The 24,154-nt window shown below is 41.6% G+C and overlaps 1 protein-coding gene across 1 annotated transcript in view; it reads left to right on the plus strand.

Annotated features, from left to right (window-relative positions):
* Window positions 1–24,154, plus strand: part of LOC149286806 (nephrocystin-4-like) — a 95,158-nt gene that overhangs the window by 18,859 nt on the left and 52,145 nt on the right. The window contains exons 7-13 of the mRNA XM_089493639.1: window positions 761–913; window positions 9,644–9,813; window positions 12,984–13,052; window positions 14,998–15,149; window positions 17,014–17,150; window positions 19,092–19,276; window positions 19,851–19,977. Of these exons, the coding sequence (XP_089349765.1) occupies window positions 761–913; window positions 9,644–9,813; window positions 12,984–13,052; window positions 14,998–15,149; window positions 17,014–17,150; window positions 19,092–19,276; window positions 19,851–19,977 (993 nt within the window). The remainder of the gene's footprint in view (window positions 1–760; window positions 914–9,643; window positions 9,814–12,983; window positions 13,053–14,997; window positions 15,150–17,013; window positions 17,151–19,091; window positions 19,277–19,850; window positions 19,978–24,154) is intronic.

Here is a 24,154-nt window from a genome sequence, read left to right on the forward strand (position 1 = left end):
ATCGTTTTAACTCATTATGGATGGGCCATCTATCCTGCCACCTTTCTTATTTAGTATTCTCTTTGCCCACCCTGTGTTATATTTTGTGGAAGGGCAGGCAGCTATGAAATGAGACATTTACCAGGATTAATTTGGGAGTTCTTTTTTTTTTTGAGTGGGGGGGCTGTTGCCTCTGAGGTCCCGAATTAAAATGGAGGTACTAAATCCATACTGTGCTGTTTTTATAGTTAAAAGGGGTACGTAATGCAATCCTGTACAATACATTTAATAAAAGATATCCTCCTCCAGAAAGGGCTGACACCTTATGGTCCGGGGGGGACAAGTAAAGCCCTCTACCCCCCCATCTGAACTAACACCATACTCGTACACACACATGCATACTAACACCTTACTCTTACACACACACTCACACTGCAAGCTCTTGTGCTACTACCGCCGGGTCACACAACAACATGTTACGTGACCCCACTAAGCCCCTGCCTTCATGAGCACGCATGCCCAAATCACACTGGCCCTGTTTGAAGCCATTACCCCCTTGCCCCCTGACCCAGCCCATTCTCTATACCGGATCACGCACTTCAGGTGGAACATGGATTCCAGTTCTGACTAAAAGAGATACTATAAGTATGATTTCCAGATAAAAGTCTCTTCTGTGTCCCATATTATCCCACGTTCTCCTGTAACATTTTATTTTAACAGGAGAGGACTTTATACTATTTAGATTGTTGTTAAAATTTATCATTTCTTCTGCTCTTAACAGAAGGATTCCGAAGGATTTTCAGATGTTAGCTATCAGATAAGGCTTTCGCTTTTTGATGTCACTTATCATCACTTCTTTGGAAGAACATGGAGAAGCCCCTCAAAGCCATGCAAAGCCACGTCCGGCCAGACACCGAAGGTTATCTTCAATGAGGTATGGAAGTCGAACCCTGTGGAACATACGATGATCTTTGGATATATTTTTGACTGTTAAGAGGTTTTTGTATTTTCGGGTAATGTAGTAGTAGCAAAAAGATGTGCCGACTACAAACAGCCTGTTTTATTTATAAATGTATGTTCAATGCTAGGGGGGAGATCCATCTTTTCAGCTGCTTTATGCTGCAGCTCTTTATTGACTCACCCATAAGCCTTTATTAAAGTTTCCTGATAGATCCCCTTTGAACTGTTTGGCATCGCCGGCACTAGGGGGCAGTATAGCCCCACAAAGCTCCATTTGCCGGCTGTTACGGTGAATTAGAGACGCGTTTTCAGCGCTGCCGCCTCCTGTCAGTTCCCTGACACTTCTAATTCATAAGCGCCGGCGGTGGCGTAAGTGGGGAGCTGTTTTAAATGTATACACGTACATATAAAGTGCGCTCCCGGCTCCCGAGTGCTGCTCCACGCTGACAGGTGTTTTAATGGGAAGTATTAAATCTTTAATAATTCAACAGGTTCCTTTTGTTTAATGCATGCGCTTTGCAGAGACTTCCATCAGTTTTCCGATATGAACACGAGACACGTTTATTAATTCCCGAGACATAAAATAAACAATAAACAACTTGGGATTGTTTTCAGATGCCAGCGAGGGGCAAACGTCCAAAAACTAGCTTAATTGGAGAGTTTTCCCCTTCTTTTGGATCCAAAGTATGAATAATAGGTAGGTAGTTGATTTTAACTTATCTTACTTATGTAACTAAGATGCCGTGTTGAGAATTATCTAATCCTAAATCAAATTGTGAGCCCGGTAGGAACTGAATCTTGATTGGCTAGCTCTATGGAGGAACCCTGAACCTGCTAAGACGTAACATTTATTGGTCTGTACCAGGCTGAGCACTATGGATTATGGGAGTTTAGTTCCCAATGGTGGAATCGACTCTGAAACGTGATCGGTACGGATGTGAAGACGGCTGATTAGCACGTGGAATACAGAGCGTGGTAGCCCGGAGGTGAGCAGGCTTTGCTGTAACGTTCAACGAAGGAGCCGCAGTAAGGTGCTGTCGCCGAGTGGGTCACCAGGAACCGTTTACACGCGACCTGCAGATATCAGACGAGTCCCCGAGAGGAGCCGTGGGCTGACGCAGCTGCTGACATTTTCACAAACTCAACCTTTTTGCACCTGCTTCGCAGCCGAGCTGCTGGAGGTTTTCATTTAAAGAACAAGTTCGCGTCGGTATTTTGTAACATTTACTTGCACAGGGCTGCTTTATACAATGGGGCCAGCGGGCCCTTCGTCAGATACGCCAACGGGAATGCGTGACCCAGCCGCACAGTTTGTTGGCCGGTGGAGTAACTGGTGGGAAGCTGCTGTCTAGAATGTTTACAAGGCTTTAACCTGACTGCAAACACTGAGACACGCAAGGAGAGAGAGAGAGAATACGTCGAGTGAGTGCATGCATAGCTGCCAACTGTCCCAAACTTAATTTTTTATTTTCCTGAGACACACATTGCCTCTGTTGGGCCTTCTTCATAATAGTAAATTGATTAGATTGGACTCCATAGGCGAAGTCTGAAAAGTAAGGGACCCCAACAAGTTTCTCCCTTAAAAAAAAAACAAAAAACCCAAACAAACCAATTTGACCCTCCAAACTGTTATTTCCAGAGTTGGAAAGCTTCTCTTCTATTTCAAGGTCAGCTTAACCCTTAATAAAGATATGGAATTGATTTGGCAATTTTAACTCCTGTGTCACCTGCAGTTGATATCAGGACTGAGGAGCTGTAACAATCTCAAAGTCTGCAGAAGGACCCTTTGATCTGAGTCGGCCAAGCAAACAGAGGTTGCAAGTCTTCAGCCTGTAACACTTCCACCTTCCGCTGAGCCTGCAGGTTTCACGACTGACAGGACTTAGTGGCTTAAGAAACAGAGCTAAGGGAAAATCCAATTACAAACCAAGATCAGGCCAAGGAGTCAGGCAAAGTATAAACACAAACAGGATAGAAGCCAAAAGTCGGAGCAAGTCCAAATCTCGTGTCTGCAGTCATTTACATCTCTAAAGTTGTTTTGTTTACTCCCGGAGATACTCTGGGAGTGAGTGAAAACCTGAGGTTTGTGCCATAACTCCTTTGGGAACCTTCTCTCCGAAGCAAAGGATCACACGGCTAAAGTACAAATGCAAATCATGATAGAAGCCGAAAGGATGGGGCAGGAGAAGATCAAGCAATGACACAAGGAAAGCAGAGGTTGGGGATACTGGTAAATCAATCAGCAGCCAAAACACCACTGAAAGGCTCACTACATGGGTGGTAGAAGGACAATCGAATCTTTGGGAACCCGGGATGTAAATAGAAGGATGATCAACACGTTGTGAAGCTGGGATGTGGGTAGAAGGACGATCAACAAGTTGGGAAGCTGGGATGTGGGTGGGACGATCAACACATTGGGAAGCCGGGACGTGGGCAGAAGGATGGATCAACACGTTGGGAAGCCGGGACGTGGGCAGAAGGATGGATCAACACGTTGGGAAGCTGGGACGTGGGCAGAAGGATGGATCAACACGTTGGGAAGCTGGGACGTGGGCAGAAGGATGGATCAACACGTTGGGAAGCTGGGACGTGGGCAGAAGGATGGATCAACACGTTGGGAACCTGGGACGTGGGCAGAAGGATGGATCAACACGTTGGGAAGCTGGGACGTGGGCAGAAGGATGGATCAACACGTTGGGAAGCTGGGACGTGGGCAGAAGGATGGATCAACACGTTGGGAAGCTGGGACGTGGGCAGAAGGATGGATCAACACGTTGGGAAGCTGGGATGTGGGCAGAAGGATGGATCAACACGTTGGGAAGCTGGGACGTGGGCAGAAGGATGGATCAACACTTTGGGAAGAAAGATGGATCAAGGCGCCACAAAAGACTCCAGATGCATACGCTTGTGAACACAGTCTAGATGCTGAGAAACGTGAGGTGTCTAAGGTCCAGCTGATGATCTCAGAACCTGATGATGCTACCAAGAGAATAAAGGTGAACAAGCAGCTAGGGGTCATATTACAAAAAGAAAAATAACCTTCCTAACATTAAGCGTATCAAACTCTGAAAGAAATGCAATGTCAACTTGGCCAAAGTTAGTGCAACGCCTTCTAAATACACCGTTAATGGCGACCAGGTATTGAAATGAGTTGGCTGTTTCCCATCACATGTTCACCACGAGCTTGTGCTGCACTTTTAAATATACTCATATGTAGTCATTTACATATTAAAACAGCCTTCATCACGAAGCTGCCAATTAATTAATGAAATAACCACTTTAGTCTCCCAGCCGAGGTAACAAAATTTAAACACTTCTGTTTCTGCTATTTTAAAAGAATTGCACAGCTTGTTGACAACTGAGATAATTTAATTTTATATTCAAATTCAATCATTTTCACTAATGCAGTTCTGAAAAAGCATCCGTTAGATCATAATAATTTTACGATAAACTCTCAAACCTTTTTTTTTTTTTCCTTTTTCCATAAAAGCACACGTTTCCCTGGTGTAATGTACAGAGCTTTACAGAACAGACCTCATTGCTAGAAAATACACAAAAATACATGACGGGCGGCAGATTGGCCCCATTCGGCCCATTTTTCCTTAAACCTTAATCAGTCGTTGGTCTCGTCTTTGATTAAGGAGCCATATGCCTATCCCATGCATGTTTAAATCCCCTCACTATATTACCCTCTACCACTTCTGCAGTGAGACTGTTCCATTTAACTACCACCCTCTCAGTAACATAAACGTTCCTTGCATTACTTCTAAGTTGCATTTCCTTTGACTCAAATTAATGAATTATGGGGATTTGCATCTCTCGGATCAACTTGGCCCGTAGTGAATGGCCTTGGAGAGGCTCAACATTGGCCAAATGGAGCGGACAATGGGTGGCTGCATCTGTAAAGGTCACAATAGGACCTTATGCATAATTCCACATTTTCTTAGAATTTCCTTTTCTTTTTACTTCCGTCTTTAGGATGATATGCTCATAATAATATAGAATTTTATTATAGTACATTAGTGTAAAAATAAAAAAAATTGTTTTTATGCCCTTCCGAAGACACAAATAAAATATCTATCAGATTTTCACAGCATGCGTGCCGTTGTGCCCGTAATTTCCATTATGCCAGTTGTGATGAGAAATGAAGCCAAACCACGAGTGCTAAATGGTGTGTGTGCGGCTGTATACGGAGGCATTTAACTGGAGTGTGTTTTAAATGCCTTAGAAATCTCTTTATCCCGTAATGGAGCGTGACCGTCAAATGTAGATAAAGGAATATGTGGGTGGAACGTCGAAGCCAACCGGGACCAGACGCCGATAAGACACCGGGACCAGTTTTTGCATTTTTTTGCAGAAATGGAAATCAGTTGACGACGTTGCCACAAAGTTTTATTACTTTCAAAACTTTGGCAATATGTTACATTTTTTTTTTTTTTTTTTAAATACAAAACTTCAACACAAAAAAAGTTTACATAATATTTTTTAGCTGTAGAGAAATATAAAATGTTCGGGCAGTGAATTCTTCCAGAATAACCGCATTTTGATGGTGGCACGTAGTATTCTTATCTTAAAAAGACATAGAGACCCCAGCACTCTCGTACAGAAAGATACCGGCGCACTCATTTTAGTTTTTTTAGGATATTTTTGGTTTTAAACTTTTTGTTTATTACATTATGGGGCAAAAACTATTTTCAGACAGCTGCATATTTGCCTATTTTATAAGTTCTCGCTCTGTTATCTGAGCCCAATCTACTAGACAAACACCTTGACTCCTTATCATACAGCCTGTGGGAAATAGAATGACTCCGTCCTAATCACCAGCTGGACTCTCTGACTAATGAAAGTCTATGGAGGAAAGGACTTCATTAGCATTGCCATAAAGCATCAGCTCAGTGTGGTGTTTGAGCCGGGACAGTCATCCAAAATATTACATGTACATGACCGACAAAAATGGCGGCCTCCAGTTCTGCAGTTAATGTAAGTTTATTGGAGAAAAATTACATTTCTGTATGGGCTGGGGGTTATATTACTGTATACAGCGCTGGGGGGTTATATTACTGTATACAGCGCTGGGGGGTTATATTACTGTATACAGCGCTGGGGGTTATGACTCTATGCAGCAGTGGGGGGTTGTTACTGTATACAGCGCTGGGGGTTATATTACTGTATACAGCACTGGGGGGTTATATTACTGTATACAGCGCTGGGGGTTATGACTCTATGCAGCAGTGGGGGGTTTTTACTGTATACAGCGCAAGGGGTTATTACTGTATACAGCACTGGGGGGTTGTTACTGTATATGGCGCTGGGAGGCTATTACTGTATACAGCACTGGGGGGGTTGTTACTGTATACAGCGCAAGGGGTTATTATTGTATACAGCACTGGGGGGGTTGTTACTGTATACAGCGCAAGGGGTTATTACTGTATACAGCACTGGGGGGGTTGTTACTGTATACAGCGCAAGGGGTTATTACTGTATACAGCACTGGGGGGGGTTGTTACTGTATACGGTGCTGGGGGTTATTACTGTATACAGCACTGGGGGGTTGTTACTGTATACGGCGCAAGGGGTTATTACCAGGGGCGTAACTAGATGCCTCAGGGCCCGGGTGCGAGAATCTGTTAAGGGCCCCCCACCCCCTCACCCCCTCACACCCCTCACCCCCCCCAAAAAAAACATGATTTTTACCCAACAATTATTTTTCAACTAATTCAACAAATTAAATTTACATATTGAATCATAATCAAAGAAAAAGGGGCGCATGTACAAAGGGCATAATCCAGGGGTGTCTAAGTTTTTTCTGCAGTGGGCCACTTCATCAGAATTGTATACGTGCGAGGGCCGCACTCATTTTTCACTGTGACAAAAATATGGCCTTTAATAAAATATGCAGATTAAAATAAAGTAAAATGACACAAAACCTTTACTCTTCCTCTCACTGATTTCTGGGCCTTGAAAGTTTTGCGACTACAAATTCAGGATTCCCTAGATTTATTCTAGGGATGAACTAAAATGAAAATTCTGGACCAAAACATTCAGGGTTCACTTAGCTAAAACCGAAAATGACCCCCACCTTTAAAAATACTAATAAAAACTCACATGTTTAATAAAAGTAGGTAACACGCAATTGGACAAAATTAGCAATATGACTTGGCATGATAGGAGTGTGATTGCTGTTAGCCTAGGCAACCAGTAAATGCTGGTACCTAGGCATGATGGGACTGTGCTCGCTGTGATTGCTGTTAGCAATCACACTCCTATCATGCCAAGTCAGCCAGTACATGCTGGTACAGGGTGGCTGTAAGTGATGTGCAGACCCCATACTGCTGGCAGCATCACTACACAAGGGGGGCAGCTAGCTAGGTTTCAGCATGTACTGGCTGACTTGGCATGATAGGAGTGTGATTGCTAACAGTAGTCACAGTCCCATCATGCCTAGGTTCCAGCACTTACACATCCATCCAGTAAATGCTGGAACCTAGGCATGATGGGACTCTGATTGCTGTTAGCAATCACACTCCTATCATGCCAAGTCAGTCAATACACGCTGGTACAGGATGGCTGTAAGTGATGTGCAGACCCCATACTGCTGGCAGCATCAATACACAAGGGGGGCAGCTAGCCAGGTTTCAGCATGTACTGGCTGACTTGGCATGATAGGAGTGTGATTGCTAACAGCAATCACAGTCCCATCATGCCTAGGTTCCAGCACTTACACATCCATGCTAACACACACACACACACACATTTATTCATATAATCATTCATTCACAGATTCATTCCCTCAATCACACACACTCATTCAAACACCCTCCCCACCCCCTTACCTGCACTGCAGCTCCCTCGATGCCGCTCACAGACTTCAGCAGGGGGCGCGGCCTCCCTCTGCCTTCTCTGCTAAAGCACAGAGGAAGTAGGAAGTCACGTGAACTCCGCTTCCTCCGTGCTGTCCAGAAGACCCTCCCACAAGTAAGTAGCAGGGCTTGAGGTGCGGCTCGTGTAAGATCGGTTGCCCTGGCTGCCGATCTTACGCGGGCCGCACCTCGAGGTCTCGCGGGCCTCATGTTGGACGCCCCTGCCTTATTTAAAAAAAAAAAAAAACGTAAAAAAGATTTCGGGCGGCCCCTTGGCTTGGGCCCCCCTGCCGCCGGGGCCCGGTCGCAGTCGCGACCCCGGTAGATCCGCCACTGGTTATTACTGTATACAGCACTGGGGGGGGTTGTTACTGTATACGGTGCTGGGGGTTATTACTGTATACAGCACTGGGGGGTTGTTACTGTATACGGTGCTGGGGGGGTTATTACTGTATACAGCGCTGGGGGGGTTGTTACTGTATACGGCGCAAGGGGTTATTACTGTATACAGCACTGGGGGGGTTGTTACTGTATACAGCACTGGGGGGTTGTTACTGTATACGGTGCTGGGGGTTATTACTGTATACAGCACTGGGGGGGTTGTTACTGTATACGGTGCTGGGGGTTATTACTGTATACAGCACTGGGGGGTTGATACTGTATACGGTGCTGGGGGTTATTACTGTATACAGCACTGGGGGGTTGTTACTGTATACGGTGCTGGGGGTTATTACTGTATACAGCACTGGGGGGTTGTTACTGTATACGGTGCTGGGGGTTGTTACTGTATACAGCACTGGGGGGTTGTTACTGTATACGGTGCTGGGGGTTATTACTGTATACAGCACTGGGGGGTTGTTACTGTATACGGTGCTGGGGGTTATTACTGTATACAGCACTGGGGGGTTGTTACTGTATACGGTGCTGGGGGGGTTATTACTGTATACAGCACTGGGGGGTTGTTACTGTATACGGTGCTGGGGGTTATTACTGTATACAGCACTGGGGGGTTGTTACTGTATACAGCGCTGGGGGGGTTGTTACTGTATACGGCGCAAGGGGTTATTACTGTATACAGCACTGGGGGGGTTGTTACTGTATACGGTGCTGGGGGTTATTACTGTATACAGCACTGGGGGGTTGTTACTGTATACGGTGCTGGGGGGTTATTACTGTATACAGCTCTGGGGGGGTTATTACTGTATACAGTGCTTGGATTTATGATCAAGGAGGAAGATGTTTTAAATTTGGAAGGTATTAATGTAGCTCTGGGGCGGCCATATCTCTAAATGTCAAGACTTATTTGTTTTACGCGTTCGTTTTTTTTGTAGAATGAATGCATAACGCCAGGCGGCATAATCTATCATTTAAATAACGCAGCCCAAGTTGCGTTTGCTCTGCAGCTTCTGCTCTAAATTACGCGGGTTTACAGGCAGACCTTTCCGCCTGGCTGGATATATGATACGTGTCTGAGGGAAGTTAAGGAATTATAATCGTGACACTGTTTCGGAATTTACCACGATGATATATTTTCTTTCTTTGTGTGCCTACGTAGTCATGACCAAGGCGTTTACGCGCATGTTATTTATAAAGAACAAATAAATACACATTTCTACCCCAAGATACACATTTTCAGTAATATTTTTTTTATTTTTTAAATAATTTTCTTTGGTCATCAATTTCAGCCTATGACACTATGTATCAAACAATCTATTCTTTGTAGTTTTTCATTTGCATATAGGGCCGCACGATGATGTCACGTAAGCACGTTGTGGGAGATATTACTTAGAAATAGGTGTGAAAATTCTCCAGTTTTATTGTTTTCTTGTTTGTTTTTATTTCAGCCCATATATATCCTCGCTGCACTGAATGACCCCAATATCGTTGCTGTTGTTGAGGTTGTTGCTATAACCAAAAAAAGAGACGGAGCGACTCAAGAGCTGTCCTGCGGCTTTGGAATTATGACTCTGTTTAGCAGCCAGCCCGAGGAAGATCCGGACAATCAGACCAGGAGGTAATGAGCCAAATAACCACTGCTTTTTACGTTGGGATTCTGCATTTTTTCAGATTACGTTTGGAAGAATTAATTATAAAACTCCATTCTTAATAATTCATAGATGATTCTCTCTTGGAGATCCAGACTAAGCTTAATGTAACTAATAAAAAATACACGTAAATATTAAAGGGACGCTCCAGACTTTTATGTATTTCATGCATATGATGGCTCATATCATATCATTTTGATGTTGAACATGCAAGGAATCCCCCATCCCCTCTAGGCATTTGGCTCGCTGGAGTTGCTTTTGGCCGATTTTCTTGGTTGTCGAAGCATGCGCAGCATACCCACCGGCAGAAAACCCTAGCGCTTCCCAGCACAACGAGATTTTAATTGATTTCAAATGGTACTCTTTCCATTGTGCGAGTGGAGGACCATGGAAAGTGTGCTGCTTCTGGAGCTTCTCCATACAGGTTGAAGAAAAGTACAAAGTACTTTAATTTGAATTCTTCATTGATGAGTATGGCTCATAAACTCTACTTAAATTTGTATATATTTGTATATAACTATATATATATATATATATATATATATATATATATATATATATATATATATATATATATATATATATATATATATATATATATATATAATATAACTATATATTGGATATACACACACTACCATTCAAAAGTTTGAGGTCACCTAGAAATGTCCCTGTTTTTTTAACATGAAATGGATCAGAAATCCAGCGCAGACAGGGTTAATGTTATAATGTTATAATGATTTTTAATGGAATATCTTCATAGGTGTACAGTGGCCCTTGATCACTCCCATCACTCCTGTGTTCCAGTGGCCCTTGATCACTCCCATCACTCCTGTGTTCCAGTGGCCCTTGATCACTCCCATCACTCCTGTGTTCCAATGGCCCTCTATCACTCCTGTGTTCCAGTGGCCCTCTATCACTCCCATCACTCCTGTGTTCCAATGGCTTTTTATCACTCCCATCACTCCTGTGTTCAAGTGGCCCTTGATCACTTCCATCACTCCTGTGTTCCAATTTACAGCTAACCGATCGTTAGAAGGCTCTTTCGCAATTATGTTACAGCCAGAAATGTCCTTCTTTTCCCAATCAGTGCTTTATTTTAAGACAGGTTAGCGTCTTTTCTTTTGTGCATGCTAATTATGCCATATAATATATATAGCCTTCGAAAGCAAATATTTATAAACCTTTCTTCATTCCTTAAATAATGTTGTTTACTATGAGATCATGATGATTATGTCTGTCCGCATTCGCAAATTAAAAATTGGCGTCGTATAGAGCCCAGATGGTGCCGATTCCCCACAATTTGCATTATGAGAATAAAAATAAAATAAAACAAAAAGCAAACTAACGTCTGAAAATATTTACAGCATTATCTGGGTGTAATTTGGACGTGGCGCTCTCATTTAGATTGATGTAATAGCATATTGCGTATATGATTACACGGCTGAACGTGCCGCATCCAAAGGCAGGGATTTGAGCGAAACCGGCTTAATAAATGCAGCAAAGCGGTCGTCTTGTTGAGAAAACTGTCATTATCTGAAACGCTGTTCTCTAAAGAGATGTCTGTATTCCACTATGGAACGTTCTGCTGACGTGAATAATGAAATGGATATCTAATAGAATATTTGGTTAGAGAGATATTAAGTTAGCGGCGCATGAACAGTAATCTCCTTTTTATTTTTATTTTTTTTGTTGAGGTCACCCAGCCGCTCGTAGAATTTTAATCATGTGGCGATAGATCCGAATTTTCCTTTTGGCGTTTGGGATCTCCTATAAATATTTAACTCTCTTTAATAAAGGATTATCTGCTGATGGTATTTTTAGATCATCAATAAGCATTATTATGCTTTTAACGTTAACAGTGTCATTGTAACCCACTGACAAGCTATTGATTTTACACTATTAACTAATAATTTATGTTTAGTATATAGCAGGGGTGTCCAGCCTGCGGCCCTCCAGATGCTGCGGGACTACATCTGCCATACTCCTCAGCCAGCCCTTTATGGGAGATGTAGTCCTGCAGCAGCTGGAGGGCCGCAGATTGGACACCCCTGCTATAGTATGGTAAGTATATAGTATGGTGTTTATCTTACTATTTATTATTTACCAAACATTACAACAAGTCAACATTTTGAAGCTTTGGAATATAAATGAAGCAGCCATAACACGCATTTTAAACACATATTGAATATGTGTGTGTTTAAAAAATAAAAAAATAAAAATCCCAGTAGTGACAGCCAATCACACGCATGCCACCTAAACACTACTTCTTACTAGCAGGCATGCCATAGGCTGTTGCTACCCCCCCCCCCCCTGATTTCAATGGCAGCTCATCTCCCAAATTTGACTTCAATGGGAGTGCTACTGAGCATGTGCAGGAAGCTTGTTTCCTGCGTACACTTCCTGTTTCAGTAGCGGCAGCTGGGGGAGGAGTTATTAGTATGGAAAATGGGCTCCAGTATTTGTCTGAGTGTTCCCATTTGTGAGTATTCTCTTGCGTCCCAAGTTGAGTGATAAATATTATGTATGTTGTTATTGTTGTTGTTGTTATTATATTCATAATTCACTACTGCATGAAAGCACTTAATTATCATATGTTGAATATATATATAATTATATGAAGTTGTTGTGAGAACTCCCATAATCTGTTTCTTATGTTGTATTTCAGCTGTCCTTAACTCACATTAGATCCTCTTAAGGTTCTTATTCTAGAAAACTGCTTTCCAACTTTACCCTTCTTTAAAAATGTATTCAGCTTTCAGACATCGATCTAATTACGGGTTCCCTTAGGTAATCTTAGAATAAATGCATTTATGATCTTTTTCTTTACTTACTTACTTTACTTACTGACCCAAAATGACACCGATCCGTCTTAGGGTGTCACATGGTTCGGGTTGGAATCACGTCTTCTTTAGCTAACATGCTGTATGAATACATCTACTTGGGCTGGCCAGCTATGGAAGTATGGACGGTATAAAAGATAATGGCGGCCTAAAGAGGAGAGACCCTGGGAGATTTCACTCTAATATACAACATTTTGTTCCGTTAATAGCATTTTTTAAATACATTTTCAGTATTGTTGGAAATGATATGTTCGCTAATTCCCTGATTACACTGATTATTATAATTTTGTTTCTAGGTTAAAACTTTATTATGGAACGCCTCGTTCCCTTCTGCATCCATCTTGCAAAGACCCAAAAGAATGTAAGTATTCTGGCTCTACGTTTCCACATGACAGCGGGTATGATATATATATATCTTTGATTCCAAAGAATAATGCTTTCTGACTGTAATCTGCATTGTTAAATCGTAAAAAAATACCTCAAGGAGAAGCTGCAGGAACAGAGCTGCAGTTCTCCGCTTCCTCTGTGGTCCGGCAATTTAAGCAGCCAATCGGTATCCGGAAACGCCTCAATTTAAATTAGAGGAGGTGCTTCTGAAATGTCCGCTGATCCAGCACGGGGGGGGGGGGTTAGTTTGCCGTGTGTCAGGTGATGTGCGGGGAGAGGGGAAAGGGGGCAAATAAATTTGGGGGATTCTGCAGGCTTAGAGTTACGGTGACAAGCAGCCAAGTATTTCTTATGCGGTCTGCGTACTGTGCTATGGGGCTTTATTCATAGAAAACGTGACAAATTCAAGCATGGAATCTAGGACAGCCGTTCATGCGCGCGTTTCCAGGCAGCAGCGGGGAAAATACATTTTATTGACATAATATATAGACAGAACCATATAAACCGGCCTCAATATAATAAAACTCAGCCCAGACATATTAGTCGATACGTTCCTGCGTCTTTCGTTTTTTTCCCTCCTCTGTGTGTTGCACTTTGTCTTGTTAATCAAGCGAGTGCAGTAACCCTCGAAGCGTGTAACACGCAAGAGGTGCCTTAGAAACCGACTCGTCGCTATGGCAGGCAAAACCTCTACGATTAACCCTTTAAATACAGAGGGAATGCATTGCTCACCAATTGGATTGGATTATATTCACGTATCTTATTAATAACTTGTTTCATGGGGAAATCCCATCTTTCTTTTTTTTTTTTTTTACTACTATTTAATTAAAAGTAAACTTTCAAAAATATTTTGCTGTTTTTCTTTTTTTTTCCAAACCGCTCTAGTTCTTGCCCCATAATATAAGGTTTTCAGACAGCTGCATATTAGCCATTTGTACGAGTTCTTGCTCTGTTATTGGAGCCCAATCTACGAGACAAAATCCACTGCCTGTGGGAAGCAATAGAATGACTCAGTCCTAATCACCCAGATGGACTCACTGACTAATGAAAGCCTATGGAGGAACAGACTTCATTATCATTACCATAAAGCATCAGCTCAGTGTGGTGTTTGAGCAGCAAAGTGTCCTAAAATATCACATGACCGACAACAACGGCGGCCTTCAGTTCTGCAGGATAAAGGAAGTTTATTGGAACAAAATGAGATAAAAGCAGGTTTTTTTGCCAGTGCTGACCTGCATTACTGCACTTTTTGAGGCTCTAATTATTTTATACATATTCAGGGATGTTTATTTAACCCCCGTCGGATATTTTTTACAGACCTGTATCTTCCCCTTTGGCTTTGATTTTTTGTGGCTGCTGCAGTGCAGCGAGACAGGAGCTGAAGTTCGTATAATTGTGTATTGATTTTACATTTCATAGTTAAAACTTTGCGTATTATGCGGGACAGAATTTTATAATAGCCAGAAAGTCAGGGGCGCCGGGACAAGAGCCAAGTCATTCAAAAAGTGAAATGGAAACACACTTTCAACCAACATCTTAAAGGTCATCACAACATAACCGAATCCATTAATTAAAAATACCTATAGCTTGTCCTTTTTTGTGCCATTCAGTGTATTTTTGGGGGGGAATATTAATATTTAGTTTGAAGTTTAACCCTACGGAAGCCAAGATGCGTGTCTCAGAGTAGAAAGACGCCATCGTTATCTAATCAATGCCCTGTCCTGAAGTTCTCTCCCTTCTCCTCGTCGATTCGTACACAAGCTGCCTGAACCTATCAGCAACTTAATGCTATGAGAGATGTGTTAATTGAGGCAGATGAGTTAATGGGGAGGAATAATCCCACATATTTTAAGGTGTCTTAGTTAATTGTCACAGAAAAACTATTTGTATTGACTTAAGTTTTTGGGGTTTTTTTGTAGTAAGCAGGCATATGACTTTAATGGAGAACAGCCACATCCAGTACACGGTGCGACTCCACGGAGCTCTACAAGGAGCTGCACACTTACTGCCTCTGAACGTTTTGGTCTCGGGCTCAGAAAGCGTTCCTGGTCTGGTCTCCGCACGGGGCGGCTCGGGTGAGAAACTATCACTTCTCTTTGGAATGTTGCAATAAAAAGAGCCTCGGGCCGAGAATACATATTTACTGTTCAAAAGTTTGGGGTCACTGAGCTGTTTTTGTGGGAAAACAAGGACATTTCTGGCTGTAGCGTGATTGCAAAAGGGTTCAATTAGCCATTTAAATTTTAACTTGGATCAGCAAACACAAAGAAAAAAACACAATGTGCCTTTGGAACTCAGGAGTGATGGGAGTGATAAATGGCCATTGGAACACAGGAGTGATGGGAGTGAAAAATGGCCATTGGAACACAGGAGTGATGGGAGTGATAAAGGGTCATTGGAACACAGGAGTGATGGGAGTGATAAAGGCCTCTGTACGCCTATGAAGATATTCCAGCTATGACATTAACTACTTCTGGGCTATATTTCTGATCCATTATATTGCTTTTTCTTTCAAAAACAAGGGCATTTCTAAGTGACCCCAAACTGTTGAAGACTAGTGTATATTACCGAAGAGTATGATTTAGAAGTTGTAGGCGAGAAGCACTGACATCTTGTGAATTTAATAAGATAAACATTTTTTTTCCCATAAATATAAACCTTACTCCTTCGGAACACTCAGCACGATATTGATTTTTTTTTTCTTTCATCAATAATTACCAGGTTGCGAAACCACACGGTGTCTTCAAGTATTTTCCTATAAAGTGGAGATAGAAATGTAGGACTTTGAATAAAAATGGATTTTATGTAGGCCAAGTTCCTCGGGAGCGAGGAACGTGCCTTCCCTGTATGAGGTCACCTAATTTTCTAATGTCATTGCTGACATATTGGTTTCAACCTCAAGCAACGTTTTATGCTTTCATCTACAATATACACGTCTGGGAAACAAGAGCTTAAACTCCTTACGCAGGTGAAAGTGAAATTTAAGTGAACGCTCCGTGAATTGTTAAGACAAGCAATAAGGGAGCAGAAGTGATGAGTCAAGACACGTACGCAGCTGTTGATCCAGTTCCAGCATGGATCTGCTTTTTTTATTACATCCGAGACGCAGCTACAATGTATATTAACATCCAACCCTCCAAAGACGCTTTTACAATGTAAACTCCTGTATGTTCCTCTCCTGGCAATTTCTTTTATATAATGTATAACCGACACGAATAGCCGTACCGTGCACGCTTGGCTCCTTGTTACTTACACATCAATGTTTTCTGGTTGTACAATTTGTTAGGCATGCGCACTTCTATTATGTTGTGACAACCTATTAGTTCCTGGGGAGCGAGGCGCCTGGTGCATTGTATAGGGGTTTGTGTAAAATCAACTTAAATGAAAACATGTAAAACCTTAGAGGGGATATCGTTGGTTTTCTTCATCAAAGGTTTCTCGGTCGCCTGGTTTTGGAGCACCACTTGGCATCACGTGGTCGCGTGGTCACTGATGTCCTCGGAAATGGCATCGTATCCCTGCGCTCTGCCCATTACGGATGAACGGCGCCTGGGATCAGCCTGCTAGGAAGGCTTTGCTAGCTAGGAAGAAGAAGAAGTCTGTTCATCGAGGACTCGGGTGCTCTAGAATAGACCTGATTTGAATAGTCTTATATATGAAAGGTCTTGTAGAGCAGGTTCTTGGCTTTCTTCACCATGTCAGAACCGGCATGGCTTTTTTAACCTCGATTGAAAAGCCCTATACGCACCATCAGCACCTCAGACTTACGCTGAAATAAGTCCCCTTTTAGAATCAATGTTACATTTTAGGACAACTTGTGAAACCTCACTAACATCTTTTGAGCCATGATATTTGCTTTACGTTTATATGCTGTGTCCACTCATGAGAAGCGAAACCCTTCCAGGAGCCAGGCATTATAGCATCTCTGTCATTATTTAGGTAATGAATTAAAGAAGCCGCATCTTCAGAGAACGATCTCATGTCATCTGGATAAACTGTCTCTTTTCCTGTACCCATCTTTGGAGAAGTTTGAAGAGGAGCTGATAGGCCTGATTAATAAGGACCGTTTGCCGAAGGTAATGAGACATTTAAACTGTGTTTCTATTGCTCTTTAAGGCTACTACTAAATAAATAACCTCTTAGCATTCTAACCGCTATCCATGGAAACAAGTCCATGGATCAAATTATACTTTGTAACAGATAAGACCGTTGTCAAAATGTTGGCTTCTACATTCTTTCCGACTGAAGAGAAATCTTGCATGTGGGTCATGGTCACAATAGTAAGAAAACCTGAAGGGCTATAATATAATATAATATGACACATTTGGTAGTTACTTTCACGTTTTAGAGGTAGAAACCTCTTTAGAGAACCAGACGCTTTTAAATTGGTCCCAACTGGATTGTAGTTAAGGCCCAAGTATGATCACCAGTGATGAGATATTAAATACCTTTATCTGTAAGAGGAGTTGTTCCTTGCCCTGTACCAAATAAAATCCCTTTAATAACTTGAGTGCCCATGGTGCCACTAATCAGCGAGTATGATGTATCCGATCATCGGAACGGATGTCCCACCTTGTCTGTCCGTTTTTCATACATGATACTTATCTTAGATGCTGATTCTTCAGGAAAGCTTCATGCATATCTACACAATTATTGAAGTCATATACACTACCATTCAAATGTTTGGGGTCACTTAGAAATGTCCTTGTTTTTTTTTGTTTGTTTTTTAAAGAAAAGCACATTTTATCAATTAAAATAACATACAATGGATCAGAAATCCAGCGCACACAGGGTTAATGTTGTAAATGACTATTGTAGCAGGAAATGGCAAATCTTTTTAACAGAGGCCCTTTATCACTCCCATCACTCCTGTGTTCCAACTGCCCTTTATCACTCCCATCACTCCTGTGTTCCAACTGCCCTTTATCACTCCCATCACTCCTGTGTTCCAACAGCCCTTTATCACTCCCATCACTCCTGTGTTCCAATGGCACGTTGTGTTCGCTGATCCAAGTTTAAATTTAAAAGGCTAATTGATGGTTAGAAAACCCTTTTGCCATTATGTTACAGCCAGAAATGTCCTTGTTTTCCATGAGTGACCCCAAACTTTAGAAAGGTAACAGTGTAACTGCAGTGGCCTGAACCTACTTGGAGGTGATCTAGGTGTCCACTACACTTTCTGTAAGATATTATATTTTATAGTAAAAGATGGCAGGCATTGGATATGCACACATAATGCCAAATAGGCATTAAAATGAACAGACGGACAGTGATGACCACTCATTTTGCGCTCTTGTGATTCTGGATTCCTTCTTGGATTTCTTGAGAACAGCCATGACCGTGTGTGTGTGTATATACATATTTCATTTTATTTTTATTGAATTCACATGATTAGGTGAATCTGATATAGAAACCAAATCCAATGTACACCGACACATTACGTGTGATGTTTTCACAATCACCCAGCTTCTGAAATCTTTCCTCCGGCTATCTTAGAACGGAAAACCCATTGGACAGTATCTTTGTATTTAGCTCATCTTTCATGGCATGGCAGTGTATTTTTTTTAGCGATTTTATAACATTTACAGCAGTATACATAATAATGTTACATATATAAAAAAAAAATGACCCGACATAGAATCTTCTATGAACTAACGATGAATTTCAATCCACGTCTGGCTATTATATATTCTGGAGTCTTGCTGAATATGGAAAATATGGAATAGTTCTGGTGACCCTGTCAGCTCAGGACAAGTTCTTTTAATCATTTACCGGAGGCAGAGAACACCCCGGGAGGTTAGGTGTCCTAGGAGCTGAGGTGGCTTTTATGGAGCCAAACAGAACAGGGGCCACTCGGGGACAGACTTGTATCTTTGAACCCCTTAGGCTTTTGGTGGAAGGTGGGTAGAGTAAGGTCCCGAGTTAAATCAAGTTAAGGAAAGAACGTTCTTTGTAGCCCGTTTACTTTATATAGCAGTTGCATGAAACGCGTCCGGCTCTTGGTTATATCTTTTTAGGAGAACCCCAGAGCAGACGGCGCCACCGTATCGATCCAAGAGCGCCGGTTACACATCGGTGTTCACAACGGCTGGGGATTTGTTCAGAAGCCCCAAGTCGTAGTCCTTGTGCCTGAAAGTGAAGTCGTCCGAAACCGTTCCACCATGAGCCTGAAGAAGAAAGCTTCGTCGCAACAGAAATTAAGGTATTTTAATAAACTCAGGATTGCAGATACTCATGTCCACTAAACATTTTTGGTCTAAGAAGATCATCCGATATTCAAAGATACCCTGTTGTTTATCATAATTGTGTGTTTCATTTTACCTGAAAATTGTGTTCCTTTGGTATTTTGAGTCCAAAGGAAAGACAAGGCGTTACTGGATTGACCTTGCGAATATGATGTGTGACGTACACTGATAAATGAACGCCTTTTGCATTAAAAACATGACAGTCGTTTGTAGAATTTTATTCCTGGAAGAAACTTTCCTTTTCAGACGCAAGATTTATTGCCGTAAATCAGCATATGATCACTCTACGATACAATGTTCCGACTTGTGCCCAGTAACGTCCAGAATACCCCCCAAAATCCAATACATGTGGGGTATTTCCACAATCTGGAGTATGGCTGAGCAATTTAGGCTGGATTTCTCTGCCATGACATAAAAAGTGTCCAAATGCTCCTGACATAATCTTCTGGACAGTCATGTCGTATCAACTAACTGTGGTATCAAAAGTAAAGCAATCATCAGAATGTTTCATGATGACCTTGTTTCCGGCAGCTCCGCAGTACAAGCGCTGGTGTTACGGAGCCGCATACGTCTGCCTGAGATGGTCAATCACCCCGGATTTGCAGTTGTCTTCCAGCTGGAATACGTCTTCTCCGTGCCAAGCGGAGTCAGCGGCAAGGTACCGTAAGACATCTCCACTAACAACGGTTTCTGTTTTCTAGTTTTGAGATTATCTTGTTAGATGTCCTTATGGATGAGCATTTCCGTACTGTCTGTAACTATAAACAGGCGTTCAAAAGTTTGGGGTCATTTATCTGTTTTCATGGAAAACAAGGACATTTCTGGCTGTAACATAATTGCAAAAGGGTTTTCTAACCATCATAAAGGGGCCATTGGAACACAGGAGTGATGGGAGTGATAAAGGGCCATTGGAACACAAGAGTGATGGGAGTGATAAAGGGCCATTGGAACACAGGAGAGATGGGAGTGATAAAGGGCCATTGGAACACAGGAGTGATGGGAGTGATAAAGGGCCATTGGAACACAGGAGTGATGGGAGTGATAAAGGGCCATTGGAACACAGGAGTGATGGGAGTGATAAAGGGCCTCTGTACGCCTATGAAGAGATTCCATTAAAAAATTAGCCGTTTCCAGCTACAATACATTTACAACATTAACCCCGTCTGCACTGGTTTTCAGATTTCATTTAATGGACACAATTTGCTTTTCTTTCAAAAACAAGGACATTTCTAAGAGAGAGAGTTCTTCGGAGGACGACTAAAGTGGTAAATGGTTTGCAGGATAAGAATTATCAGGAAAGACCACGGGATCAATATGTCCAGCTTCGAGGAAAGAAGAGGGAGGGGATGGAATAGAAACACTTAAATACATAAAGAGATTTAGCAGAGTACATGAGAAGCTTATTTCCAAAGGAGGAGAAATGTTCTACTCTACTGAGAGAGAGAGTTGTCGATGCATGGGATAGGCATAAAGCTGTTGTGACTTTGGGTCCCGACCGAGGACTGATTGGGCTTTGAGTTTTTAGAAATGGAAAAACGGGTCGAATGGTTTATCTCTGCCGTCAAATTGTATGTTTCTAGGCTGTGTTAAATATAATATAACAAATCATCTTGCAGTCTTCAGCATTATCCTCCGTCACGCCTTCATATATATAAATTGATTCTTATCATCTCATGGATGTAAACGTGTTACCCGCCATGTATTGTCTAGAATACAAAATCCCGACCCATGCCTTTGGTCTCAATTATTCCCCTTTTCAATGTATTTGTAAATAACTTCCACTTTTTTGTCGGGAAATTGATTTTTTTTTTTTAAAGATCCGGTCTTTACACAACTGGCTTTCAATCACATCGGAAACATTATTCCTTCCAATATCTCCACGAATTTCTAGTGTTCTTTTATTTGGTTTTGTGCTCTTCGATTTAAGGGAGTAGATTTATCAGCTTGGTTTTCAATAAACGTACCTGATTTAATAAAAACACATTTGTTTCTGCTTTCAAGCAATCATTCGGCTCATATATATCGGCGCAGCATTTTTTTCCATAAAGCGGAACTTGTAGACCCTTTTATTCAGCCGAGTCTCACCTGACATTTTCTTACGGCTATTAATCTGGATTTCTTTTCCCCCTGAAACTCTTTTTTAAATATAATGGCTGTTTTTCTATTATATTTTTACTGAATAGCCTAAAGTGACGGATTCAAAGGAGAAACCATAGTCTCGGGGCTGTAAGGATGGCGGCGCGCGTCCCTGGAATACCCCTTCTTTCCATTTCGGCTTTTTTAAAGCCAGAAATCTTGAACCTCCTTAACATTTGTAACGTCTCCTGTGTCTTCCTTCCAAAACACTCTCCAACATAGCGTCACAATATAATGGTGAAGAGCTTTTATACAGAGATGCTTCTTTTTTTTTAACTGTGGTATATGTAGAGTCAAGTAGTCAAACATGTTATCTCTTCAGCTGGCCATTTTATTCATTTTAGGGTTTTTGAATCTTTCGTATCTTTTCAAGACCTGGAAATATACATTCTAAAGGTCTACCATATATCAAGATTGTAAATTGTTGGCGCTATATCAATAAAAGATAATAATGTTAAATAGAGTCATGAATGGGTTTTGCGCCCATATACAAAAAAGTACGTTATTAAGAAGAAAAGGAATTATGATTTTGGAATGATATTTTGATCTTTAAAAACATATATATATAGCGATTGCTGCTCTCAAGTGTTCCACCATATTAGCGCACCTTATAATTCACAAATAATTTATCAGGGGGAAAAAATCAATTTATATTAAATTATATTCACTGTATTTTTTTTTATATAATTTAATATAATTTAATATAAATAGGATTTTTTTGTTAGCTCCTATAGCCTTACAGCTGCCTCTATGAGAAAAAAAACAATAAAAGAAATGTAAAAAAAAAAAAATAAACATTCCGTTGAAATCCGAGAACCAATGTTATGTAAAATGTTCATAAAATATTGGTTATTAAGTAATGACACATCTTTAAGACTGAACAATTAGTATGACTCCAACCGTGGGGTGTCTCTAATATGTTTTGGAAGAGGTCATCCATCATTCATTTTACTTTTTTGATGTTTGTCTCCTTTTATCTGCGGAGAAGAATTTATTTAACTGGAAAAAAAAAATGTGAACAAATTGGTAAAGCAACCTGTCACTTGGGAATATAAATGTAGAACTTTATTCTTATCTCTTAATCCCAGGTTTTTTTATTATTAATCCTAAAGCCTTGTATATCCTTGGCTGAAGAACATTAACAATAAGAACCTTGAAAGTCACTAATCCACCATAACTGTAAACTGCGAGACCATTCAATCCTCCTTATAATGTCTACAAAGTCACCGTACACGGAATGTTATGACTGAACGCGAATGTTGGATGTTCTTAAGAGCTCATGACATCTCTTACAGGAGGTATATATAGACCAGGGCCCAATAATACAAAATCAGTACGCATATTATATACCTATTTAATGGTATTTACAGATGCGGGTGTTGGAAATCCATGGGCAGACTAGATGGGGGCCGGATGGGTCTGATCGGCTAGGTTTCTATTGTGTGAATTTAACTGGGAAACGTGTGACTAGAGCCGACTGATTTTTAACTGACAGCCTTTTACTTCTGCCCCTCAAATTTGATCCCATTTGTTCTTCTTTAATTATTTCTTCTTCAGTCTTTACACTTTCTTTCTCCATAAACCATCCCAGCCCCCCTCGCTCGCTCTCTGTAGCCGTCCTTCTTGCTTATGAGGTTGGCTGTAGCCGGGGTGGTGAGAATTGTGTCTACAGTAACAGTCACTCATATATACGAGCTGCGCACCGATACATGAAATGTTCCAGTGACTACAAACGTCCCAAATCACCCATTTCTATCCCGACTTCACCTTAGTGCCGCGACGCAGAACAGGTCGGTGGCTTAATAAAATAACATCGCAGCGACTGTTATAGATCCGTAATGATCGATAGTCAGAGAAAACCGAGAAAAATACAACAAGATAAACAGATTTTTAGTAATTTTTGTTTATTAGATCATTGGGGGAAACAATAACGGGAGGGGAAACACAGGAAGAATCTACGGGATCGGGAAAATCAACTTTTCTCTCGGGTCTTCATGGGTCTTTTACTCAATTCCACAAACGCACATGCAGACAAATGTGAATTTTCTCGGCTTGAAGACCCTCCAAAAGAAATTTGCAATTTTTTGCCGTGGTGTTACTTTCGGCATCTCGGCGTCAGCGCTCATCTCCGCTCTCATCTCCGCTCTCATCTCCGCTCTCATCTCAATTGGAGGGATTTCCAGACTGCTTTCAGAAATGCTCATCATCTCCACGTCCTCGGATGGTTGTTGAGGAGACTCGTCCTCGTCCTCATAGGAAGACAATTCCCGTCCACCAAAGAGAACATCTCTGAAATATCTCTCCAGATCTCCAGTGTAATCTTCTCCAGAGTCCTCAGCTTGGAAATCCCTTCCCGTGATGTCATCCTTCTCCATGATAGATCTCCATTCAATCGTCTCACTTTCTGTATAATTTATCAAATAATCTCCACCTTCAGCCATCGCTCTTCTCCAAAATCACCACTACTGCAAGCAGCTGAGTGTCAGGTAGCGAGCCAACTGATTGTTCTGTGCCTTGTATGCACTGCCAGGTGATCTGCGCATCAGTGATGTCATAACTCCACAGAACAGACAACGATCCTCCATATCAACACACTGTATCTAAGGTAAACAAAGTGACATTTCTACAACAAAACCAAATAATAATTAGCAAACCCCCCACGCGGGGTATACGATGTAATCATTGGTTGGGGAGCCCCC

Source organism: Sceloporus occidentalis, unplaced genomic scaffold, assembly GCF_023333645.1.
Source record: "Sceloporus occidentalis isolate IW3139 unplaced genomic scaffold, rSceOcc1.0.p SCAF_66, whole genome shotgun sequence".
In the NCBI taxonomy this organism is placed as follows: Eukaryota; Metazoa; Chordata; class Lepidosauria; order Squamata; family Phrynosomatidae; genus Sceloporus; species Sceloporus occidentalis.